A 26,030-nucleotide genomic window follows, 5' to 3' on the forward strand; every position below is an offset into this window, starting at 1 on the left:
TGGAAAGGCTGTTTGAGAGCTCTCTGTCAATCACATAGCTGAAAAAGAGGCTTCCTTATCAGCCCAGACTGCCAGTCCAACTGGTCACACTTTTCAGTTCATGTAGGAGGAACTCTAGTCTTATCTGACATCAGTACGAAGGGAGGACAAGCACCACAGATGACGTGCAAATAGGAGTGGGAGGCTGTATGAAGCACTCTCGTGAGTCAGGGCATGGACACATGCAGGAGCTTCTTATAATGATAGGCTTTCATCTTGAGTTGGTAATGAATTCATTCTTTTGTTGTCAGTGCTGTAATTGCAAGGGGAACTTGGGAAGAGCTCTTAAACCGTTGTGAACTGAAGAAAGGAATAAAAAATGCTGCATTCTTAAAGAAAACCTTGGAATTAATCCTACAGAGGGAGCTTTATTTTTCCTATTAGAAGAACACATCACCCTGGCAATATATATATATATGTAAAAGACATAAAACTTTAAAATTACCCAGTTGCCCTATGAGTGGTTTGATCCCTTTGCTCAGTTCCTCTTGACTGAGCCTGAGGGTCCTGTGCAGAATCTTATCCCTTAGTCAATAACTGCCCATCCAGGTGGATATAGGCTGTTTGCGGGTGAAAATTGGGCAATCCTGCGTGGCCCGCACAACAACTTTAAGATTGTAGACCACTCGGTGAGCCCATAGAGAGAGAACGTTCATGCACATTTCTTTCTACTGGCATGCTGCAGGCGACAGGTTGTAGTGAACACTTATGCAATGCTGCATGCACACCCTGTACTTACATTATCCTTACAAACACTTCATGAGACATATACCACATGCACAACAATGATGCATTCCAATTTTATGATGTCCGTTGAGGTGGCCACACCAGCCTCAAGGGAACTCCAAGACCATCATACGAGTCAACCCCTCTGTGGGTGCATGTGACTCAGCTTTAGCTGTTCCTTGGATGGAGCTCTTGAGGATAAAGTACTTGGATTTTTGTGTGTGCAATCTTCTAGTTTGGGGGTCACAGCCTTGAATGTTTCTATTACTTCTGTAATCTTAACTTTTCACATTTTTTCACACTGGTATCTTTTGATCCTCATAGGCTCCTTCTCCCTGGTGTTGCTATATTTGGGTTTCTATATTTACGGCTTTCTTCTTTTTTCTTGTCCAGCACTACTGTGTTTGGTCAGCCATATTAGCTTGATCATTCTCAACTACCCTCTGAGGTGTTACCATCTTGACCTTGGGACTTCCAGCCTATACTCTGCATAAATGTTTCAATAAATGATGCCATCCACTTGGTTGTGGTGTTACACAAATGCCTGCCTGCTAGCATCTAACACCCAGCTGCTGTGTGTTGGATTGTCTCAGGAATGGCTTTGCAGAGCCTGCACCCAGAGTTCTGCCAGTTATGGTAGATCCTGTGGTCCATTGATTGCTCTTGTGCCACTATGATTTGTGCTTCTATGTTGTCTTTCAGTCCATTTTTGTCCTTTCACAGGTAGGATTTTCCAGTAACATCTAATGCTTCTATTTGCGGGAGGTAGATACTGTGCAGAGGGTTGTCCTTCCATGATGGTTTCTGCTCTTCTCTCCACTCTTTTTCAGGTTTCTTCACTAGACTTGTTTTCTTTTGGAGCCATCTTACTGGTGGATCCCTAAATCTTCGTTGCTTCATCGTGGATATTAGCTCTGTTGCTTAAAAGTTCTCAACCTCCCTGTTTCCACTCAGGAGTATTGTGTCATGGTGTTGAATTTTGGGTGAAATGCATCAGGAAGGTTCTCTGTCATGGTGTCAGTGGCTTCTATTTTCTCTTATTGTACCAGCAGAGTATCTGATGACCGGCAAGGTCTAGATGTTAGGCGGTACATTGTTCTAGTCATTCATCTAACTACTCAGGACCTACTCTGAAGGCATGTTGCAGCTGCTGCTTTGGTTTTACAGCTCTTAATGGCAGTAGAATACTGAAGTGTGTGAGTGTATGTGTGGGTAAATAACAATATGCAATTTAAGATCCCCTTTTATTTCAAAACGAAATTTTGGGATTTTAAATGAATAAATGTTTGGACATAATATCCTTAAATTAACAGTTAGGTTAACTGGTTTGTTCAGGTTTAGAGCATAAAATAAAGGTTATCATATAACATAATATGGACGAGAGAATGGAAAACATCAAATTATTATTATTGTTTGAACCCTCCAACTAGGCAATTTATCACTTTTTTGCAGTAAAACAAATCATTTACTCAAAACTCTTGTCTTCCTTTTCATGGTACCACATCACAAGATGAATTCTCCACTGTGAAACCTGAAACCTTTGACCCTGTTTGTCTGATTTTCCCAGTGATATATGCCTCAGCTGTGACATTTTACTCTCTCTCAGTTGAATGTCTTACAAAATTAATTCTGCAGCATGTTAGGGTAGACAGCCTATTTCACAACGTGTCTCGTCACATTCTTCTCAAAATCTGATGACAAAGGTCATGTCACATTCTGAAGGAACCGCTGTGAAGTCTTCCAAGACAGTAACTTCCTCCAGAAGTTCAGTGGAATGCACGGTGGGAAAAAAAATTGTAATTGGTCCAAAGATGGGTCCTTGTTCAGTTTTCAGCATATCCCTTCAGGGGTAGCCACAGCGAATCAGCTTTCATTGATTCGCACAGGTAAGATGGTCTTGATGACTGTAAGTGATTTATTTCACCTTTATTTTCACCTTCATCAATCTAACATGTAAGAGGTGGGAAAAAATGAATTGTTGGCATTAAAACAGTAAAACAGAAAAAAACTCTGTCAAATAAGTTTGCTATGGTAAACAGTAGATGGATCCGACTGCTGCCCCAGAACACATTAAATGTCACAGAAATATGATAATCAAACATTTCAGGTTAGAAAAGACACAAATGTATTCCATAGTTGAGTACATTTGGTCCTGAGGAATGTGCTGACTTTGCCAAAATTCTTGAGATTGAAAACATGAGTAATCCCCTCCCGAAATGTCTTTATAGTTTTCACTAAAAGCAATGTTTACCCTGTTTATCACCCACACATATTTAAACCACAGTATTTTAAAGTAGCTCAGGTATGTGCTTTTATCTAGAGATACAAGTTTTATTGTTGTAAAACATCAAATTTTGGGTTAAAATTACAAGTTTTATTTTTGTTCGGTCATCCATTTGGAAACTGTAGCAATAGTTTTGAACCCCCGAAGTTTACTCATCAATTCAGAAACATGGATTTAGCCCCCACATTACAAATTACATAAGAAATGAATTGTTGCCAAAGAAAAATGGTTATTGGTTAATGGTCAACTTTTGTAAGAATTCTAAGATCAAAACAAGATGTTCAAAACATCAGAAAGAATTTCTTATTTTTCCTGGAGTTCAACATTGAACAGAAATTGCAAAATTAAACTAAAACTGTAGAAATTTAACTAAACTTGAATGTTTATTAATATTGTCACTTGTGACATTTAAGGATGCAAAGTGATTCTTTATTCAAAACAGAGGAAAAATGTCAAATGTCACCCACATAGTGATCAATGTTTGCTTCACCCACAAAATTACATCACATACATCAACATTCTTTGCATTGCCTAAGCATTAAAGTGGAAATTTGAATCATAATATCCGTAAACACACATGCATGAGCAAGCATTCTGCGCACACACAAACCTCTGCCTGCAGGCTAATTTAAGCTCCTAATAGAAACAAACGTGTGGATACAAACGTAATCGCTCATGACTTCCATACATTCAAGAGCACTAACACACAAACCCACTGATCTGCTGAAGCCCACCACCTCCATGTTTTTTGCTCAGGAAGACCAGTCTCGCACCTCCTGGGCTCAGCCATCTGTGACAGTCTGAATCACCTGACTTCTCCCTCGTGTAAATTAGACAGTAAAATTTCTGTTAGAGGCTTGAAGAATCACTTCTCCATTGCATGGTTGGGAAAAACACTATGTGACACTTTAATAGTACTTTCCCACAACTGGCAATCACACAGCTTCCTCTACCGACTGTCGTCATGGACAAGAATTATTTAAAAAAAACAACTTTTGAGCCTTTTTCTCTTTAAAGTTGTTTCTCAGTTTCCTCATTTTAACATTACCTGTTTAGCTTCCTCATGTTTTTATATTGACGGAGTGAACAAACAAAAACTGTTATGTTGTAGAGGAAGTGAAGGTGTAGAGCCCACACACTCCCTGCACAGTCACATTTTATTGACTGAATTTAAATATCACAGAGAGGATGGGCTTAACTCAGGCCAGCAGGAACTGTATGAAACCGTAAGTGGAAGCACATTCATTCATGCTTATAGGAGGAATGTTTGTGCTCATGGGGAATTAAAAGAGCATCATTCAAAAGAAGATTTATCGTGGGGATGAAGCGCTGCAATAGGTCTGGTTTCGGATGTGGCTCAAGCCTATACATAATTAGACATGAAGCCATTAAACTGTTGAACCAATCGCCTTCAATCTTGTTCCAAACAATGCTGGATAATTTGAGAGCTGGTTTGAGAGTTGGTGGGTTGTGTAGGAGGCTGGGGCTAAAATTACATGACAGCATTTCATCCTGATGATGAGATTTGTGCTTGTAGTCCACAGCTTCCACCACTTCTCTCCACCCTGTCACCACCACTCTTTAGGCTGTTGGCAGATTCATTTGTGCTTGACCTAGTTAATGTCCCTGGGGAGATGGAGGGGTAAACACACACACAGGCACTGCTCCTCACAAGAAAACCTGGAATTTTCCATAACGTATCCACCTATCACACACTGTGAGGAACATTTTAGACATGCGTGTGAAAAATCCAGAGATTTTACAGCATCAAAATCCACTAAAATATCTTTTTGAAAGGGTTGCATTGTTAAAAATGAATAATGGCTGTTTGTCCTCATTAAACTGTGTAAATAAAATTATTTACTTTGTCAGTCCTAGTGTTTAACGAGAAGATTGAGTTAAATTGCGTTTCAGGCCAGTAAAAGAGTTTGAATTACCAAAAAAAAGTGTTGTAATGATCACTAAAAAGACTTGTCAGAGCTCATTCATATTAAAAGTCTTAAAAACAGACTTTTTAAAATATATTTTTACTTTTTCTAAAATGTGCACATTTGATACTCATGGAATGGAATAATTATTGTTTTTGCAAATATTCTAATTTCACAACTTTATATAGTTTTTCGTTTTCAGAACAATTCATTTAGATAATTTCATCAACTTTTTAAAAACATTTTTATCTTTGCAGCATTTATTAAAGTAAACATTACATGCACATAGCGTTGTTTGCTGTGCACACATGTTTTTAAGGGGAAATATTGCTTCACATTCAGAACAAACTATAATCTGACAAATCATCCACCCTTTTTGGCACAGTCCATTACTGGCAGACATGGCAGAAAATGAACTTTGACCGATAAAACAACCTTTCTTGTTGCCAGCAGCAAAAAAAATATTTCTGTTTTTGCATTTGGGGGACAGAGCAGTTAGATATACGCACATTCACAAATTTACTTCCACTATCCATTGTATCCTAACAAGATACAGGCTTTGAAAAAAAAACTCATGTGAGGAGGAAACACAGAACCCATTTTGTTGTGGAGCACTCTTTTCTTTTCTGCTTTTCATTAGTTTTCTGTAATAGAAATAGTCAAATTTGGCAAATTAGAGACCAATTAAAGATGGCTTAAGAGAGAAGAAAATTGATGTTTCCAGAACAAAATGAATCAAATTGCCAAGAGACTGCAGGAACAAAACAGATTCCCATGCTTGACTGGCTTTCTGACCCTTATGCTGCGCCTCAGCTCAGATTCCTGCTACAAACTGCATTGGTCTGCACTGTGTGAATTTACTTGGTAAGGCAGTTTTTGGCTGAAACATGATGCTCTGCCCCCCCCCCCCCCCCCCCCTCCCAAAAAAAAAAAAAAAAAGTTTGTCTTCTCTTGCATAAAATAAACCTGCAGGACTTCACATACTAAGAATGCTTGATCATTTTGTAAATTTTAAGTGAATTGATAAAGTATATATACTTTCTGTTAACAAAACCACAAATATTCAATTTTATATAAAGTGTTTTTTAAGTGAAGTGATTTTTTTTAAAACGTGATAATTTGGATTTCTGCAGTAGAATATTGTCTGAGTTTTGATTAAATTCACAAATAAAAAAAATCTGTAAAAACTATCAATTATGGATTTCCTTTTAGATTTGCACATAGCTTCATTACAGAACTTGTGCAGCTGAAGGATTAAGGCAGTAAAAAAATGTTCAGTTCTTGTTTCCGTGGAGCTGAATCCATGATAGAAGAAGGGATTTATCCACACAGAAGAAAGGAAATCCCAATAAATACAGGTGTGTTCAGCTTAAGCCACAACAGCAATTGATCTCACAACCAAACTCTGACTTACTATCAAGAACTTTATGTTTTCTCAGAAAACTGTGATCATTTTCAATAAGTGAAAGAAATGAAGTCTGGTTTAGATCCTGTTGGACAAAGAGAGAATGGGAGATACTGTTAGACTCCAGTTTGTACCAAACAATAATCTAACACTGCAAATTTAACAAAATACAAAAAAACACTGTGATCACAAACAGATAAGACTTTGTTTTACTTTATTAAAGTCTAAAAACCAATTTATCTTTGAGAGCTTTCCCATGATTACATTTTTCTCTTTGTATCTATGCCATATACTGTTGGACCCAAGTCAACCACTAATATTATGAGAGATATTAGGAATGCAAGTGAAGATCTGTTTATGTTACAGAAAAATGTGCATGGAACAAGTCCATAATTTTTGATGGTAAGGCTCTGAGCCGATGACGTCTTGTTTGCTTGGGATGTACTATACCATAGATACTGTCAATCCCAGACCCTAGATGCTGACGGTAGTTAGAAGTCAGACCATTACAAAGCATCACTCAAGGTGGAGAACAGGTTGGAGGAGGGCCTGCGAACCGCCTAGAATGCAGAGAGAGACAGCCATTGAATTTAAAGGCAAAGATATTATTGTGATTGGCTGAAAAGAAATTTAGCCATTGGTTTAAAGTGAAGACCTAATTGATAAATGTTTGTAGCGTGACGAAACAACCCAGCATACCCGTGAGTCAGTCAGATCTTCCATATTAAAATTGTGCCAAAGCTTCACTTAACAGGTGGTTCCTTTTTCCTTCTTTGACAACTAAACAATATTTTGTGTGCCTTATTTTGCGTTACCATTCGATCGATGCAGCAAATGAAATTTATTCCCCAACTTTTTCTTTTGTCTACTGCAAGCATAGTAAAAAACACTTTTTCGATTTTTATACCTAAAAGCAGTGTTCACATTTCATTTAAATGAGTGATTAGTGCCATTGTTTTTTAAAAGGATAATTGGAATTGGTTTATTTTAAACAACGAAAACAACATAATGAATCAAGACAACTACAAAACCTAAACAAACACAAAGAAATATATATATAGGCATAGATAGATCAAACCTAGTTAGAATGTTTAGTCATGAACTGATTGGACAGTTAAAAAAATAAGTAAAAGAAGATCAAGAAATGCACATATATATAAATATATGAACACATACATGTGCATTAATCCACATTCACATTGAAATGAGGCCATTATAATTACTCATAATCATAAGAAAATTGCACTTATACATACAGTACATGACACACTGAATCCATTATATATTAAGTCTATCAAATGGAGTTTGAATAGAATAACTTCTTCTCTAGAAGGAAGTCCTCACAGCAAAGTTCATGTGGGAGAAGAATGCTGCCGTAAAGGTGGTTTATGACAGGAAAAAAATGAAGAACAACCTAAACGGATTAGTGTCAAATCACAGAGGGAATTAGGAAAGAGGATGTAAAAACTGGAGGAAGGATTGTGAGGGGGGAAGGGACAAGATTAGTGAACTGTATAGAGTGAGGGTTGGTATGTGTGAGTGAAGCGTAGTGCTGGGTGTCGTAGGTAAACCTTAATGGGCCAATATGGGCAGAGATTCAGCAGCAAAGCTACAGCTACAGTCAGTAAGGTTGCTCCTACATGATGATTTTTCTGCAGCAACCAGCCTTTGACACCTGTCCTCCTCTTCTCCGCCTCTTCTTTTTTCTGCCTTTCTCTGTATTCCCACTTACAATCTGTCTCTGACTGCTATTCCCGTGTAACCTCCAAAAATAATAATGCATGTCAGACGTTTCCACATAAAGATGGATTATTTTCAGCTATTTTATCTCAGCATACGTGTCATTATTGCTCCAAGAGGAGAAAGCCTTCACTGTTCACTGCAAACACCTCATGGTCAGACTAATCACTGCCCAAGGATTATAGTCAGTCTAGATTAATGCCCAAAAGGAGAATACATAGCAAAGTCATCATTAATTGTTTTTATCTGAGTCACATTGAGAGTGCAGAAAAAAGCTAACTCCTCTCCTTGGCCCTCTGACTCCCAATGCTACTCCCCTCGGAGGAAAAAAGCTGAAAAGATGCCAGGTACTTTTTCACTTTAAAGGCTGGGATGACATCCAAACAAAAGATCTGTAGTCCTAACGTGGGCCTCACAATATTGTGCAAGTGTGTGACTGTAACAACAAGAAGTTTCTTTCTCTATTGGAGCAAAATAAAAAAATAAAAAAGAAACAAGAAACCTCTCACCTGAGGCAGGGCCAAAGACACGTGTAAGCCACAATCACTCTGACTGTGTACTTTTATTCTTCTTTTATGGCCATTGGTTTATTTACTTACCGAAGGGGGTTAAAGGGGGTTTGAAGGTTAGACAATTGCATACCAGACCTTCTCAAACCAAAGGTTAATTTGACCCTAAAAGCCACATTTCTGTACTGGTCACTTAGAGTTGTAGTGGTTCAAAACGATTTTGATTGCCTTTAGTTCAGCTGTGTATGCTTGATTTTACTAGCTTTGTAACCCACATCATTGTCACATGACAACATCACATGACTGACTTGGATAGTAGTGACTCATCCAATGACCCGAAATCGCATGAGTAAAAAAAACCATCTGGTGTTCAAAAACATCTGAATTTGTTAATCGTTTCTTGTAAGAACATAAAAACATTAATTATAACTCACATTAATTTGAAAACTATCAAGAAGATTTTTATATACATTTTTTAAATAATTATTTTATGTTATTTTGCACAGAGGTTTGTCTCTAATGATTCAAAACTCCTTTTCCACCAAACCTATGACCAAAAATAGACTTCACAGAATGCTACCAGTACGTGTGACGTCCCTACACAATACTGACGTAACCGATGCAGTGAGCCGTCACTAACTGACACCTATTATGTGATGAGATAAGGAACATAGAACTTTGTAGGTGTTTGTGTTTCACCCGAGACACCAAGTTCTTTTTCCTGGAAAAACAGTAAGATCAAGTTATCCTGTGGTTTCCAGGCAAATAGACAACAAGAAGTTACTTTGACAGATTTGTAAAACCAGGAAAACAGCTTGTCCACCAAAGGATCTCTAATTTCAGAATTTGAGATGTCCATGTGGACAGCCAGTTTGTATAAAAGCTTTCTAGAAAGGATTACGTTAAATGGTTTTCCAAATAAGACAAGAATATGTTTGGTAATGTACACTTTAAGTTAGCCATATATGACGGGATTTATCAATCAAAAGTCTTGTTATATCTCTATACTGACCATCAACATGTTGAAAGAACCTGTAAAGACGTTTCAGGTTGAATCTCTGCACAACGTGAAAGTTATAACCATCAGCTCTTCTCAAAGTGAGGTTGGATGGTTGCCTGTGAAGAAATTATCGCCCCAAATTACGTCACTTCTTGATAGGATCTCACACTAAACCGCCCACACAGTGATCCCACTGAAGTGGTAGCAGAGGGAGCGTGGGCAGCTCAACATCGGACATAAATTTGGCTTCTAGTTCGTTGACAGTCACCTCATCAGATTTCCACAGGAATATACCGAGGACATGGTCAGCCTGTCAAGATGTAATGACTGCTCAATAATCCCTTGTTTAATGTCACATGATGGTGACAGATGAACCTCTGCTTAACAGCTAAAGACAAACATGATTGTGGGGGAGGTTCCACCTCTAATGAATCCCCTTATGTAATCCGACCCTTAAAATTCGGTTTTATTGCTGCTACTAACTCAAAACATTACCTCATCTGGATTCAACATGAACAGATTTGCTGATGTTAAAGAAAAGCTGCAATAAGTTTGAATCACAAGAGACTCTCTCTAAGGTCTTTTTGAAGTGGAAAGCAACCCTGAGACGCCTCTTTCTGTGAAGCTGGTTTTAGACTCAAGTTCCAGCCAAGTGCAGGAATTATTCAATGTGCTGTGAAGGCAGTGCTTGCGGTGAGCTTACAGTCCTCTGCATCATGTGTAACCCTCCTCATCTGTGCATAGAGAGTGCAGGCTGGAGCACTTACATAACCTAGTTAAAATATACCCCGGTCACATGTAGCAAGCAGGCCTGCACATAGATATCCCACTGTCGCTCTGGCTGCTGTCCTGGCATTAGCGAGGGAGCATAGACACATGCACACACACACAACCAGAAGAGATTTTTTTTTTTTTTACAACAACTGCTTCAGACATTCTATAAACGTTTCCATGTGAACTGTCTATCTGGAAAATTGTGAGGGAGCTTTCTCTGGATGGAGCACATGTGACTGAGTGAAGCTGGACCAGGACGAGCTTTCAGAAGAGAGGGGAGGGTTCTTGATGAGGTTTCCGGAAGTCTTAGCCTTTACAGACTCTGAAAAAAAGCACCCAGTATCGCTTCTCGTTTGACTGCATAACCTCGAGCATCAACTCCAAGCACGATTGGCTGCACACACAACTACCCCCCCACCCCCCACCCTACATACACACATACTGCAGCAGCAGGGTGCCCACATGCAGTCACATTTTTGATGTGTGGGTGGAAAACTTGTGGAACTAGCATCTACTTTCACACAATGCCATTTCTGGGGGAGGGAGTCAGTGAAACAATATATGTGCATAGATTTAAGGAGTGAGACAAATGGTTCACACTTATGTAAGGCTTTTTCACCTACTGCTACTCATGCAAATTTTACACACCTTTCCATGTCACACATTCATATTAAGAACGTAGTTTTGTGCCCAAGGACAATTTGGGCACAAATCAAGAGGTAGTGTGGTATGGAGACAACTGTGCTACTTTCTTATTCCCAGACTCTTGATGTCTGCTGAAAACTAGGAAGCAAAGGAGTATTAGGAGGCTTGGAGATTATGAGTTAGACCTCACTATTTTCTATAAATGTGTGGTTACAAAAAGTGATTTTGTGCTGTACCCAGTCAGTTATTGCTTTTGATGTCGCTGCCACAGCTCACATGCTTGTTTTTACATTGTGTTCACTACGGTGGCTTTTGTTGTCAGTTACAAAGTTCTGAACATTCTGATCCAACCCTGCCTGCCTATGAGCCATACTCATGCCGGGGCAGCATTCCTGCTATTAATGGTGAGCAATCATGGTGTGAATCAAATGTGTGTCCCAATTTGATGATACACACACAAATTTGTGCAGCTTTTCATATTGGGACAATTCGTTGACTCCTATCCATTTGTACAGATATAAATTAACCATAATTTTTGTTTCTCTTCATTAAGCCTGCTTTTTGGTCACCTTAAGTACATCTTGTCCACACCAGGTTGGAAATTATTCTAGTAATAGAAACAAAAGGTAACAAGTACAAACAATCACATGCATAAATGCGTCAGCAAAGGTTCAAATGAGGGAGGAGCGTGGAATATGGCCCTAAGCCAAAGTAAACTGAGCTGAGTAATATGCAGAACTCGTTGCAAGGGACAGCTGTTGGTAAGATAAGACACACAAACATGCTCCTCTTCCAGTTGCACCCAAACACTCTCACATGTACGCCCACATAAGCTTGAGTTACACTGGCTGGTAAGTACACTCTCACCTCAGGTGAGTCAACAAACAACATTGCATTAGACCCATCATGCAGACACTGAATAAAAACAAAATTTTGCAATGTTCTAATAAGCAGCACCTATATGTGTTTTACGGTGAAAAAACAGACAAACTCATGCTTCCCAAATCTAATTTAGTCCACGGGGTGAGGTGTGGCTCGGAAGTTCCCCCACATGCTCCATTTAAAAAAGTAGGGTTAGACAAGGACATGTGCTCAAAGTGTACCCTATAATAAAACTACTGTTAGACTCTGATTGTTTTTTTTTTTTTTTATGAATGAGAGTTGGAGACATCTTGTCCCTGTGGGATACAGACCAAGGCTGCCTCATGACAAATTGAAAATCCCAGTGCCAGCTTGTGTTGAGTGACTCATCTAAGATCCTGACAGGAGAATGCACAGACAAAAGTGCTTCCTTTGAGAAGAGACGGCAAAGTGATGCTCTTGTTCTTTATGCAAAGGACAAATCACTGTAAAGCTGAATGAAGTGGGATTGTTGTTACTACTTAAATACTTAAAGATTGCTGGAAATCACACAGATTTACCAAAGCGTGTGTCTTTATACGCAGTTAATGCAGAGTAACACGTTCTGCAAAAGAAGACTGAGCTGAATTTACTTGTAGGAACTACATACTCTGATTCCGACACATTAAATGCTTCGTGCACGTTGGTTTAGAAATACCTCTTTGATCCTAAACAAATGGAGATTCCTATTTGCTGTGCTTTGATCTTGATGTATTCCCCACCGAATGGATGGCTTTAAGACAACAAAGGAAAATGAGAGTTTGAAGGAAAGCTGGAGGAAACTCTTTGCCGTCACAAAGTCTGGGATCAACCCTGGATATAAGACTTTGGAGAAGAACAACAGGAGACTGTTAATGTGGTGTTTAAAAAACTGCTGCGACTCACACGATGACTGTAATTCAACATGAATGACCAGCCTCAGGGCCCTCCTGAAGACATTTGGCAGATTGCAGTCATATTTTGGTAAGATTGTGCCAATCCGAAACAATGTTGCCTTGGGATTTCAGTGGTATTTTAGGGAGTAAATTCATTTGCCTTTGTTTCCCATCAATCATAATATAAAGACTTACAGAAAATAAACTTTCAAGAATGTCTGCAGGTTTAAAATTGTTACGTTTAGTTTTTATTTTAGTTATTGTTAAACCATTTGACAATTCTCGTGCAGGACATGAGGGCTGTTTAGGGACTTGTGTAATTTCGGTTATGCACAAGCATGCACAAAACTACTATTAATTCTCTGTTAGTGAGTGAAAACCCACAAAGGTTACTACAAAAACTTGAAGTGAACAAATGTTAAAAAAACCTGAGAAATTACTGAATATCAATACAAATTAGACAATACTTTTGAAATGTTGTTCAGCAAAATAATTTTGTAAAAGTAAATAAAAATGCTGCTGCATTTTTTGCTTAGGTGCTTAGAAACCAAATACATGTTAAACTAGAGCTGATGATCTAATTAGGTCCCTTTGAACCTGTAATCAGTCAGACTGTATGTTTGAAAGGTGACAAGTCACCATACTGCTTGGCGGTAGGAACTACATTGAACATAGACAACAGAAAGAGGAGAGAGTTGTCCCAGGAGACCAGAAAGAAAATTATAGACACACATGTTAGAGGTAAAGACTGTAGGACAATCTCCAAGCAGCCTGCTCCATGTGGCCACAGCTGCACATGTTATCCCCAACCTCTCCAGATCTGGTTGCAAGAGGCAAAGTAACAATTTCAAGAACTCAGAACAACCAACAGAGAGTTTAAATGTGAACACTTAGATCAAAGTGTATCAGTGTCAGATCATATCACCAGAAGATTCTGTGGACTTTCTGGGAAACGACCCAGGAAGACACCTCTGTTGAAAGCAAATCATCACAAAGCAAGACTGGAGTTTTCCTCAATACTTTAAAACGAGCCACAACGCATCATGATAATGTCCTTCGGACACATGAGACAAACCAGGTGGTGAAACAAAACAAAAAAATCCTAACCCTACTGTGAAACATTGAGGAGGGTCAAATGTGGTCTGGGCTGCCTTGCTGCATCTGGAACATGATGTGAATCTTAGCTAAATAAAATCTGAAGACCATTAAGGCATTCTTAGGTAAAATGTTCTGCCTAGCATCAGAAAGCGTTGTGTCTGTCGCTAGTCACAAGTCTTACAACAGGATAATGATCCAAGCAGCTGAAAACACCCAAGAAAAGCTCAAAGCAAAACACTGGACCACTCTGAAATGACATTTGAACCCTGAGCTAACTGAACATCTGTAGGAGCTGAAGCATGCTGTCAAATAAATAACGATGGAGTGGTCTGCTGAAGAGGAGTGGGTCAGAACACCTGTTGACTGATGCAGAAGCGTAATTGGTTGTAGCGGTTCCAGTCATTGTCCATAAAGGTCATAAGACCAAATCTTAAGGTAATATTGTCATATTTTTTATTGATTTATTATTTTATCCGCATCTGTTTTGATTGCTTTTCTTTTATTACAGAGGAGAACCAACAACTTAGTCCACATGTCCTTTGGTGAAGATATTCAGCTTGACAATGTGTCTTTAGACCCTTATTCAGATCATATCCAGCTGCTTTGTTAAAGAACTTTCTTTAATGAAGAGCTTGCTTGCCATCAAAAAGTGGTAAGTACAGATTCCCTAAACTGAGACTCAGACAGGAGGCAAACACTCATCCTTGCTACACTCAGCCTTAACCCTGATATAAAAGTTTCTTAGCATCTTTGGTTCTACTGAGCGCTCCTCACAAATGCAGGGGTTGTGTTTTTTTGATCCAGAATTGCCCTAAAGCACCACCACTAACAATCATTAAAAGTGCCCCCCCCCACACACACTTTAGGAGTATGTCAAAGCTTCATCTTGTTACGTGTTCCAATAGAAAAGTCTTTGCTTGCCTTCAGATGTCCAGAACTGCTGCAGGGCATCTATAGCATCCATGTGAGAACTTGTTACTGACTTGTTTTAGATTTTCAACACCAATTAATTTTAGAATAGGTTTTGAAACTCTCCCTTTTAGAGCTTTGCACGCTCCTTCCATTTCTGGTTGGGTTCAGTTTCGTGCTCCCACTTGTAATTTGAGGTGCTCAAGCTGGAGGTTGCTGGTGATGCCCTGCATCCACTTTAAGACACGGGCTATTCCATTGAATCAGCAGCATCTAAATCTTAAAATCAACTGGTTCTATTTCTGTGATGATACCTTTAGATATCAACCAAAATTCCAAAGTAACTCTGATGTTAAGACGTTAGTCTGACTTTCTCCTAAACATAGTACTTTTTTCATCTTTACTTTTTCTGTTTTACACTTTTTATGCTTAATTTGTTTACTTTTTTTTAAAATTCTGTTTAAGATTATTTCAGTGTACGCAGAATGCTGAGATTTGTATCTGGTAAATGGGCTATATCAATAAACTTTGCTTGCTTTACTGGGATGTGTTTGGACTACATCCTCAACAGCAGAATGTCGTAAAAGCCACGTAAATTTCGTAAAAGCCTAAAAAAGGAATGTCGTAAAAGCCTAAACCCTCTAAATCTACAAGTGCTGATGCTCTAGTCTAATTCAAAATCAGCAGTATTTAGGATAAAAAAATAACAAAATTGAGATTTAACAGATTTTACAGCTGTAGTTAGAGACGCTGCATTGTGCTTTCTAATTACATTATTGGGCTTTTTCAAAAACATCTGACAGGTTTTAGCTGACGGGTTTAAGCTGAAGGCATCCAAAATGTTTTCAAAGTATGTCCTGTTCGTCCTCATTGTTGCATGACTGAAATGAGAAGAGGAGGCTGGTTGTGCTTTTGGAGTGGGTCTCTCCCGGGTGCACGTGATTCCGTTTGCGGTGGTGACTCATTGGCTCCAGCTCAAGACTCTCGTCTGGCCTCCGACAGAGTACTCCAACTAATCCCACCTCCTCAGGCAAACCGGCTTCCTCTGAGTCATGAATACCAGCACTATGTCCACAAATAAAAAAATAAGAGAAATCAGTGACAGAACATTTTAATTAAGGCTTGGGTTAACAAAAAACTGCTATTTAAAAAAAAATCTTTAGCCCTCCCCCTCTTCAGTCACACATACTTTTCATTACATAACAGTCTAAGAAAATTCAAGCTTTGCATCATGAATTGTCATTTGAATACCATTCCAAATAATACTGTCTTTTTGCAAATCCTTTCGCATATATTAATACATTTATCATTCGCAACAAAGAGCCAAATTAGACACTAATAACACAATATAATTAATCCTGTAGTAGAAATCATACAAAAATGTATCCTTAAAAACATATATAATATATAGATACAAGGTAACTTTTTTAGTAAACCCTTCACGCACATTTTAACACTAAGAGTGCTTTTCATGTCAGCCAACATTCATTAGTAAATCAGGATAGAAGTAAGCTTGTTTACAAATGATGACATGTTCATCAGCACCAGTACCCTAGTAAACTAATCTGGGTTTGATACTGTATATAACTTTGTTTATTCATTCAAAAAGTAAAATCTGTTCCTTCGGGGCTATTCGTGAAGTGAGGGTGTGAACTATTTAAGAGTGATTAGCTAAATTAGGGAAGAACTAGGTTGTTTTTTTGTTTGTTTTATTATGGTTGCTTAGCCTAAATGACAATCAAGAGCCTTTAGCCTGATGAAATGTTTTGGTGATCCTTAGCAAAAAGTAGTATACTTGAAGTTTATTTTATTAACTATATTACTAAAGCAAGTGTGTTATGTGTAGAATACTAACTGAATACTTCTTTAGATTAATCAGGAACATTTTAGATTAACAACATATATTTACAAGTAAAATTCAAGTATAATGCCTCTTTTTTGTTTTGCATAAACTTGTAGTACACTAAACAATTTTTGCTAAGAGGAACCATCAAAGATCATGTACCTAAACCTGCTGGCTAGAGAGGCTTTCAATGCAAAATTACTGACTCAATTAGTTCTCTTGGATTTGACTGATTATCAATTTATTATATCCAAGAGAACTGATTGGATTTGGTTAAATATCAATTAATATGCATAACAAGCAATACGTCAATTTGACAAATCGTTATTGTAAGAAGAAAAGATGGATTTGATAGATGGGTTTTCAAAGAGCCAGCCCTGTGGACTCGGTGACTTTCCCGACATGTCTCGAGTCAAACATGGCCGTCGTCTTCATCCAGATGATAATGATGAAGAATTCCTGTGAAGTGACCAGGCCAGCTCTGGCCTGACTTACCGCCCAGCTGCCGAAATGAAACGGATCCTCGTGTCCACGTGTTTCTTGTCATTTCCATCTCCTTTGAATATGTAAACCCGTCTCGCCTATCTCTCCGCGGCTACCAGGAGCGTAAAAGACGATTGGTTTGTCTTCCGTTTTCATGCAGCCAATAGGAGAGCCGCTCCGTAGTGGCCCCGCCCCCTCAGACACGTTTCCTTGGGAGAAGCAACACGGGCGGATGACTGGCCGTGGCTGCTGCCTGCCCGCTCACACGCCGCACGTCCCGCACATCAGCTGCGCCCTGCCCCACCGTCCGGTCGGACTTACCATCGAACAATAGGAGGAGCCGGACAAGCCGCCGCATCCCGGGAAGGTAGGCACCGTCCTTCCGCTCCGATGAACACCGACGGTTTTTTGCTACCGGAGGAATTTGACTCTAACCCTAACCCTACCTGATAAGAACGGCTCGCAAACTGGATTTTTATAAGCTTTTCTCTGCATTTATCATATCAGATAACTAGACGTGGAAGTTTCGGTCCTCACTATGATAATTACGGATGATTTCACTGTTAACGTTGTTCACAATGCTCTAAATATGTCCAGCTTCTGCTCGATAAAGTCACGGTGTCGCACCCACACAATGAATCATGGGAGATTTCTGATTTGTATGTTTAGAAAACGACATTGAATGGGAATTCCAATAGATTTGGTTATAATTAAAGTGGCATGGGTTGAGGTGCATCTAAGAGATGTTCAAGTTCCACTTGTAACCTCTACGGAACAAGCCTTTCAAAAAAAGATAAGTGTAAATTGGCTGTAAAATGGACGGAGGATTCTGAGGATCTCTCTTCGTAGAACACACATTATAAAAGTTCATCATGACAGGGAAGGACTTGCATTCTGTAGGGAAGTTATATAACAGGAAACTTTTACTCCACATGATCTAAAATGAGATAAGAGGCTCTCTCTGACTTGATGCTGCCTCAGTGAACTATAAATGTGTGGAACATCTCTTTATTTTGGAATAAAAATGAGTGTACTTTTGCTCCACCCCTCTTTTTGAACCTATAGGATCAGAAACCCTTTTCAAATCTAACAGGAAATGTGTTGCAGCTCCTTACAAACCTTTATTTTTTGGTATTCTTTAAATGAGTCTGAAATAAGCAAATGTTGTTTATTTGATCATCTGGGAGGTCTACAGTCCTCTGACTCTGGCTGTCATGGCGACAGACCCCTGCTCCCTTTGGATAAACAAGCTAACAATGTTTATGAATGAATGTGGTGGCAGCAGCTGGGAGGTCAGCTGATAGAGCCCGGGTGTGGAAAAACACACAAACTAGCGTCTGAAGAAAAAAACAACATAAGAACGTGTTTGGATGGTTACGCTGACAAGAGTCTGGACACGCTTGAGGCCTGGCATGATCGCTGTTTGCTTCTTCTTTTTTTGACGGCGGTTAGCCTCTGCTTACTGGCTCAGGTGTTGCTTCTACCAAACAAACAGGTCTTTGTGGTTGTAACATCTGCGGTCGTGCTGCCACCATCTGCTCTGGTGTCCCTCTTCTGCTTGTCTCTGGGAAGGGCTTTTTTTTTAAATTAATTTTTTTAGTTGCTTCTCGCTCAAGGTTGGCGGTTATTTTGTCTCCACTTGTCCTGGTTGCTGTGGCGCTCCGTTCGTCCTTTCGAGCTAACCTGGCTTTCTACCCATCAGGTCAGTGATGGTCAGAGCGAGTTAGAGGCTGCAGCTGAGGATGTCTGCCACGGATTCGGACAACTCCATCGACTGGCTGGCGAGCGACAATGAGGAGAGCGACAGCGGAGTGACGGAAAAGAGGGACTTGGGCCCGCCTGACAGCAGCTGCAGTAGCAGCATGCTGAGGGAGGGGGACAGGATGAGGAAGGAGGTCAGGGAGGTCTCCAGCTGGGGATCTCCCAGCTGCACTGAGAGACGGGACCGAGCCTCCGCCACTGGACTGTGTAGAAAGCAGCAAGGAGGCAAAGCGGAAGCTGAGAAGGCGCTGAAGAGACCCCACAGCTCGTCGGAGGAGCAGCGCAGAGAGCAGCAGCTCTTCTGCTCAGAGAAAGACAGAATCTTCAGCGAGAAGGTGAGCAACCCCATGACTCATATCTGCTACACCGCAGCGCTGCTTACAAAGTCAGCAAAACTAGGAAATGCCCTATCACCCAGATTGGCTCCCCAGCTGCGTTTAAAGGCATTTCCAGTAAAGACGACCCTCCCTCATCACTGCAGGAGGAGGAGGATTTTTTTTTCTCTTTAAAGGAAAAAGTCAGAAGTAAAACACGGGCATCCACGGTCAAATATGCTCCAATAAAGGTCTGAGTTCAAATCCCTGTTTTGTTTGCAGTGCATGGAGCTGCAGTGCTACATTCATCCGCTGTCATTGATCTTGAACGGCCTCCGTTCAGGCAGATACAAAGAAAGTAAGTCGATATCTTCGTGTTTCTTTACTGTTCTTTTCTTCTTTTTTTCTGGCTTGAGTGTTTTTTCAAAATAAAAGACTTTTAGATGAGTCATTGTTTCTCAGAGAAGAACCAGGAGGAGATCACCCTTTGCAGAGTATCTGTCCCAGAGATTGTGTCACAGGACCCCCCCCCCCCCTCCTCCTCTCCCGTGTGTAAGCATGTGTGGCTTTTGTAACACAGCTCATCCTGGCTTAGTGTTCATTTAGCAACAGCTGTACTTCAAGAGATAAAAAAAAGAAGCAATCACAAATGTGTTTAATGTGCTCTAAGCGAGAAATTTCACAATTCCGCCTTCCTTGTGTAATTGGCGGTGGGTTATGGAAACAAAATGTTCCCTTCCTGGCAGAGCAGCTTCTGTGTGTGTGCAGTTTGATCTTTTTTTGTTTGCTTTTTGTAATAAAACAAAAAGTCCAGACAAGCTTCTCTGGGGTTTCGGTAAAACCCCCCAGCCTTAAATGAACCCGCCACTTCCCGGGCCACAGGGGCAGGGGGTCTGTTCCTCCTCTCAGACCCAAACTCCATCTGCTGCACAGACTCAGTCCTGCTGTCGACACAGTTCACCAGACTCAAGCTGCGGCTCTCCTCTTTTTCCAGGACTCAGCAGTTTCCAGGAGAGCGTGGCCATGGACAGGATTCAGAGGATCATGGGTGTCCTGCAGAACCCTTTTATGGGGTAAGTGTCAACATTTTGCAGTATTAGTTTAATTTATTTTTCATCCAACCATTTATACTTGGATTATTTAAATTGATTCTTGATTTTTTTTTTTTTTATCTGGATCATAATCTGAGTGGGTATCAGCCGCCAATGTGAAAAACTGTGATTTACTGCCGTGTTAAGTGGGGGTCCATCCTGTCTGGGACACAGCGGGTTGCCGCCACACAGCAGGTTTACTGCAGAGGTGGCTGGGTCGCATTTTAGCCAGGCATCTTGTTAAAAATGCATCAGGCTCCATGGTGGGAGCAGCACACTTGTGTCTGCTTGATTAGCTCTTCACCGGCTGGGAAATGCTGAGAGTGTAACGCCAACCTTTTTCTTTTTTTTTTTTAAAGAGAACGGGTGATATCCTAAAAAAAAAAAATTTTTTTTTTTGTCATTATATGAGATCTAATGCAGAGAAATGGTATAAAAAAATAAAACGCAATTAAATCAATAAAAACAGATTTCTATTGACCATTTTTACATTAATCGATTTTTTTAAATCAAACAAAAGCAGGAAGATCTGAGAAGAAAGAAAAACGTTGTGCAGATCAAAGCTGCATTTCCGATATGTATGTTAAGTGTTGCATGAAGGTAAACAGCTGAGTCTGACGCAGACTAAATGGTGCCGTCTTCCACCAGCTGCTTCCTTCATATGGGAGACAAAGGGAGGGTGTGGCCGCCTCCTGCAGACAGCCCGGTCGAAGGCTGGAAGGTGGAGCAGGCCCTCCCTGTCATTCCCTGTGTCTGCTTCGTGCTGCCAGCTGGCAAACACCCCCCACCCCGCCCTTAGGCGACCCAATGGGAATATGGAATCAAAGTGACTTTGGATAATCTTTCACATAAATTTTGCACAAATAGAATATAGCAAGAAGTCCTCCTGATCACATGACACCAGCTAATCCCTGGACGCCATCTGGTTTTTGTTGCCTCAGTGAGGCAGGCTCTGACCGAGCCGTCCCCCCCCCCCCACACACACACACACACACGCGGCTGCGTCATCTATTTAATATCCACGCCGACGGCCGCACTTTATGCTTGGGTTTATATTTAGACGCTGTTATGGAGCCGTTGTAGCCTGAGCCACGTGTAAGCTCAAAACGTGAGAAAGGTACTCCGGATAATTCTCTCCCCTCCTCACACACAACGGAGCGCAGGCTGTGCTCCTCTGCCCTCTGAACATTTCCTGCTTGATGGAGAGATCACATGTCTAGTAGACGGGGAAAGCTCAGAGCTGCCTAAAACGCCACCATTTCTCACTCTTTTTGTTTTGCTTCTCCTTTTTTTCAGAGAGAAATACGTTGATATCATCCTCAAAATGGAGGAAATGCTGAAGAGCTGGTTCCCCAACGTCAAACTCCAGGAGCAGGTCACCGTCACCCCGACAGAGGAAGCCGTTCTCAGCAAGAGGCTTAAGGTAAAGTTGTAAGACGGAGGCGGCGGCGTTGTGTAACCCCCCCCCCCAGATCCGCCCTAGCTACAGCCGTGCAGCAATGACGCGGTCAAAGAGCGACAAAAATACACTTTATCATCAAATCACAGGGCTGTGGAGAGGGAAAGGAGGGGATTAAAGGTTATTTTTACTGCGGGCTCAGGTTCTCTGGGAACAATGTGAGAGTAGAAAAGGTAAGTTTGGAGGAGGAGCATGGAAACAGGGAGGTCAGGAAATGTTCCAGAGCATTCCTTTGTGTCTTATCAGCAGGGATTTAAATCGGAGGCTAATCCCTACTTGCACAGAAAAACATGTCAGTATTTAAATACTTTAGATTATATCTACATGTTTACAAAAAGTAGCTATAACACAAAAAGATGAAAACTTGACTTTTAATGATGCTTCTTTGTGTTGTTTCCCATGAATCGTCTTTTTTTTCTGGGTTGGAATCTAAAAAATACTCTTAATAATAAATGACACAAGCATTTTAAAATTACAAATTTTGTGGGAGGCGTTTACTGGCAACAATTTCACACATTTTATTAAAGAAAACTGATTTGTTTGTTTTTGTTTCGACTCATCTTTCAGTGCTTCTGTATGTAAGGAAAGTGTGTACTTGGATTTCTCCCTTCAGAAAATTTCTATAGGTTATTAGAAGAATATACATTTTCTGAGTAGACGGTTTCTGATTGATGGATTTCCAAACAGCTGACATTGAGTGTGGTTTCTGTCTTTTCCACCAGCTTTCTCCAATGACCTGCACAGCAGCCATAAGCCCCGCCTCTGCCGGTGATTCTGCAGCCAACGCCAAACTCCTGAGCGTCACGGACCTGACTCCACCTGAGGCCTACTCCGCCAACAACCTGAAATGGCTTCACACATCACCCATCTGCTCCCCCGTGGCAGAGCAGGCCCAGGCTGGTCCCAGGCAGCTGCCGCCGCTCAGAGACAGAGACCTAACGCAGGACAGCGCCGTGTCCTCAAGCACGGACGGCCTCACAAAGACAGAAGCTGTGCCCCGAGGCCCTCTGCCAGGCAAAATCAACGCACCCTGCCTGGAGAGGCTCCTCAAATCCACGGACAGCATCATCACACGCAGGGGCAGGAGCGACCTCAGTTGGTCTTAGTCCACGAGGAGGGCCGGGCGTCCAGACTCGGCCCCGTCTTCACCGCGCCCAGGTTCTCATTCCAGCCGTCGGGACAGACGGGAGCCTTTAAAAGGGAGAACACAGATTTCTCTTCAGCGTGGAACAAACAAAAACGCAGCAGCACGCCCTTTCCCGACGTGACAGCGCACCCTCCTTTTCCGTTTGCACTCTTGAGGTGGACACGCCAGATCGGGGAAGGAGAAATTCTACCCGTCAACCGGATTAAGTATTGACACAAGCAAATCGTCCCCTGCAGCTTTTCAGTATCCGTGACCCCAACCTGCAGAGGGGGTTCCAGCTAGAAGGAAGGATTTCCAGTCCCCCCCCCCCCCCCCCCCCCCCCCCCATCACTTCCCTGCTTTCTTCGCAACTCCATTTCTTAAGTTTATGATGTGACTGTTACCCATTTCTATCCTTTTATTGATGCGTCTTTTTGGTACAACTGTTCTACCTCAGCGAGCACCACGTCATGGGTAGTGTGTAGGAATGTGAAACGCTAAACTCTTCAAATCTGGACCCCCCCTCACCAGATCCAGCCAAACGGCCTCCAACCGCAGGGCGCACTGTACAAACAAGGAGGATGCTCTCTCCATGGGGACGCTCTCACGGCCTGACTGGTGCCATTGTAAAGAATGTCAACTGCATATTTGTTTCGAAGTCTCCCAGCGGAAGGCAAACCGTGCCTGTAACGTCAAGCTGTGCCTGTAAGCCGGTTCAATAAAAAAGAAACAGAAAGAGAAGCATTTCAGAGTACCTGCTCCTCGGTGGGATGTACAAATCAGGAATTTTCACTCTCCTGCCACTTTCCTGTGTCAATTAAATTATTTCGATTTGCCAACTACTTTCTGTGGTGGAGTAGAACAAGTACTATTACTTTCTGTTTTTGCCACAGAGCCGGACAGTGTGTTCGAGCGACAGACTGAGGTGTTTCTATGTGTAAATCTTAACGAAAACGTTGTCAGTTTACCCTGAAAAGTGGCCTTTATCGTGTGAAATTTTATACTTTCGAAATAAATGTGGTTATATTTGTTTGATGCAAACCTGCTCAATTATTATTATTTTGCTGTACATTTTGCAATTTGTGTTTATTTTAATGAAAAAAAAGTGACACAGGGTGTGAAGATTCCTTTATTTTTTTGACTAAAAGCAGTTTCTCCAAACCATTTTTGTTGAGTATCGCAGTATTTTTTTGGAAAGTTCTGTGGGATTACTTTCACACTTGGAGTAATTATCTGGTGGGCTGACAGGGTTCACTTGGAGAGAACTTACTTCCTGAAGGACAATACGATATATCGATTCTGAGGCAGGGTGTCATTTCCAGGAGCTCAGCTCTGCTGTGCAAAGTAAAAAAAAAAAAAAAAGCTTTTAAAAGGAAAAATCAAATGTACCAGATCAGTATCACTTCACATTTCTCAGAAACAAAGTTGTCACGTTGCGCGTTTGCAGACAAACGTCTCTTTTAAGTTTGAGAGTGAAAGGCATGCTTTTGTTTTGAAGGATCATTCCAGAATAATGCATTTATGATTGCATTTTTTTTCTACACAGCAACAGCCTATAACTCAATTAATGAATACTGGGCTTTGAAGGCAATAAATCAGAAATAGATAACAGAGTAAGTTATTGCCCAAGGTTGAATACCGCCACCTGTTGGCGAAAATGCGCATTGCAGTCATGTAGTTTTGCGGGACTACTGTTAGGCACATGTTATAAAATGTGTTTAACCCTTGTGCTATCCTAGGCACTTTAACATTGGGAGTTGGGTCATCTAGACCCACTAGACAGTGCGCTGAACTTTTTTCTTCAATGATTTGTGATCTTCACTGGTGTCCATGGATTACATGAAATCCTCTTCACCTTTATCCACCTTTGTCATGGTAGGGAGAACACGTCAATGTAAGGATGGGGTGATAGGATAGTACAAGGGTTAAATGGGTTAACTTTAGAATGGCTTTAAAGTCTCCTTTTTTAGATCAGTTTATTTCAGACTCAGTTTTTTTGCTCCGGTGCAGCAGCTGTGACCTCTTTCTGGTACCTTCCATGTCAGACATTGATGGATTCAGCTTTGTAGCTCTTAAAAAGATTAAACTGTGTTTCATTATTGGTAAATGTTAATGGTTTCTGAACATTGGTTAATGTTCAGAAAGATTAAAACGGATGTTTCTGTGAGTTTAAAAGTAAATAGCCTTCCTTATTTTTTTGTTTTCTGGTTTCTCTGAATTACATAATGCAGTCACGTGTGCCATTCCCAGATTAAAAGAGCAGGGGTCAGTTCCCTGCATCGCATTGTATTGCTGTCCCAGATTGGTGAATGTCCCGTGCTCACGCGTACAGATGAGGTGACAGTATCTCTGACCAGTGACAGCTGCTACACGCTACTTTGGCTAAATGAAGCTGTAACGGTGAGGAAGAGCTGCAGAAGCATGCAGTCAGCCTTTTGTAAGAGTTCAATAAAAAAAAAAACATGCCATTGCAGAGCACTCTACTGCAGAAAAAAATAAATAAAAAGGGATACTGTCAAGGCAGAATCATGCACAGATCACAAACATTTTAAAGAAAAAAAATCCTAACACATGAATTAACACCAGCCTTAAATTTTTTTAAATAAATTCTGAGACAAAAAAAAAACAAATTGGTGGCATCAGGCCTGAACACGTAGCATTGCAAACGTGACAGAGAATTGCATTTTAAAGGTGTCTAAAGGGTCGTGCTTCAGAAAATTAATTGATGTCGCCTTTCCTTTTGCTTCCAGTGACAAAGACGTGGGCAAATCTACAAAGACTAATAAATACCAGAAACCTGCAGATGAGGAGCTTTTGTTAAAAGCATTTAAAGGCAAGCAGGAGCTGAAAAAAATGGAAGAACAGGTCCAAATTTTCAGGTAAAAAGGGAAGGATAAAAGGCCTTTTTTGTCTCCTTAACCTTTCTCTCAGCGGTAATTGGCCTTCTTTTATGTGTAAAAATGACAAGGGCCTAAATTGCAACTATGGCAGTCTTCACTCTCCAGCAGCTATTTATGTACTGTACTGTCTGGAAAAAGCTAACATTAGCTAACACCCATTTTAATACCTGGGTTGGATTGTGCACTTTGCAGAGCGACACCTAATTGGTACCTATGGGGCA

The 26,030-nt window shown here is 40.7% G+C and overlaps 1 protein-coding gene and 1 long non-coding RNA gene across 2 annotated transcripts; one reads left to right on the forward strand and one right to left on the reverse strand.

Annotated features, from left to right (window-relative positions):
- Positions 1-13,680: 13,680 nt before the first annotated feature.
- LOC110015247 lies at positions 13,681-17,280 on the reverse strand. Its single transcript, XR_002290407.1, has 2 exons — positions 17,171-17,280; positions 13,681-15,897 (listed from the first exon to the last, which is right to left on the reverse strand). It is a non-coding gene; the product is annotated as an uncharacterized LOC110015247 (long non-coding RNA).
- A 59-nt stretch (positions 17,281-17,339) lies between these two features.
- On the forward strand, positions 17,340-24,271 carry LOC101174020 (circadian-associated transcriptional repressor). The gene is made up of 6 exons (XM_004069998.4): positions 17,340-17,525; positions 18,861-19,254; positions 19,516-19,591; positions 20,228-20,306; positions 21,621-21,747; positions 22,506-24,271. The coding sequence occupies exons 2-6, from the start codon at positions 18,901-18,903 to the stop codon at positions 22,887-22,889; spliced, it is 1,020 nt and encodes a 339-aa protein (XP_004070046.1). The 5' UTR covers positions 17,340-17,525; positions 18,861-18,900; the 3' UTR covers positions 22,890-24,271.
- Positions 24,272-26,030: the final 1,759 nt, after the last annotated feature.

This window comes from Oryzias latipes, chromosome 6 (genome assembly GCF_002234675.1).
Source record: "Oryzias latipes chromosome 6, ASM223467v1".
NCBI classification, from domain to species: Eukaryota; Metazoa; Chordata; class Actinopteri; order Beloniformes; family Adrianichthyidae; genus Oryzias; species Oryzias latipes.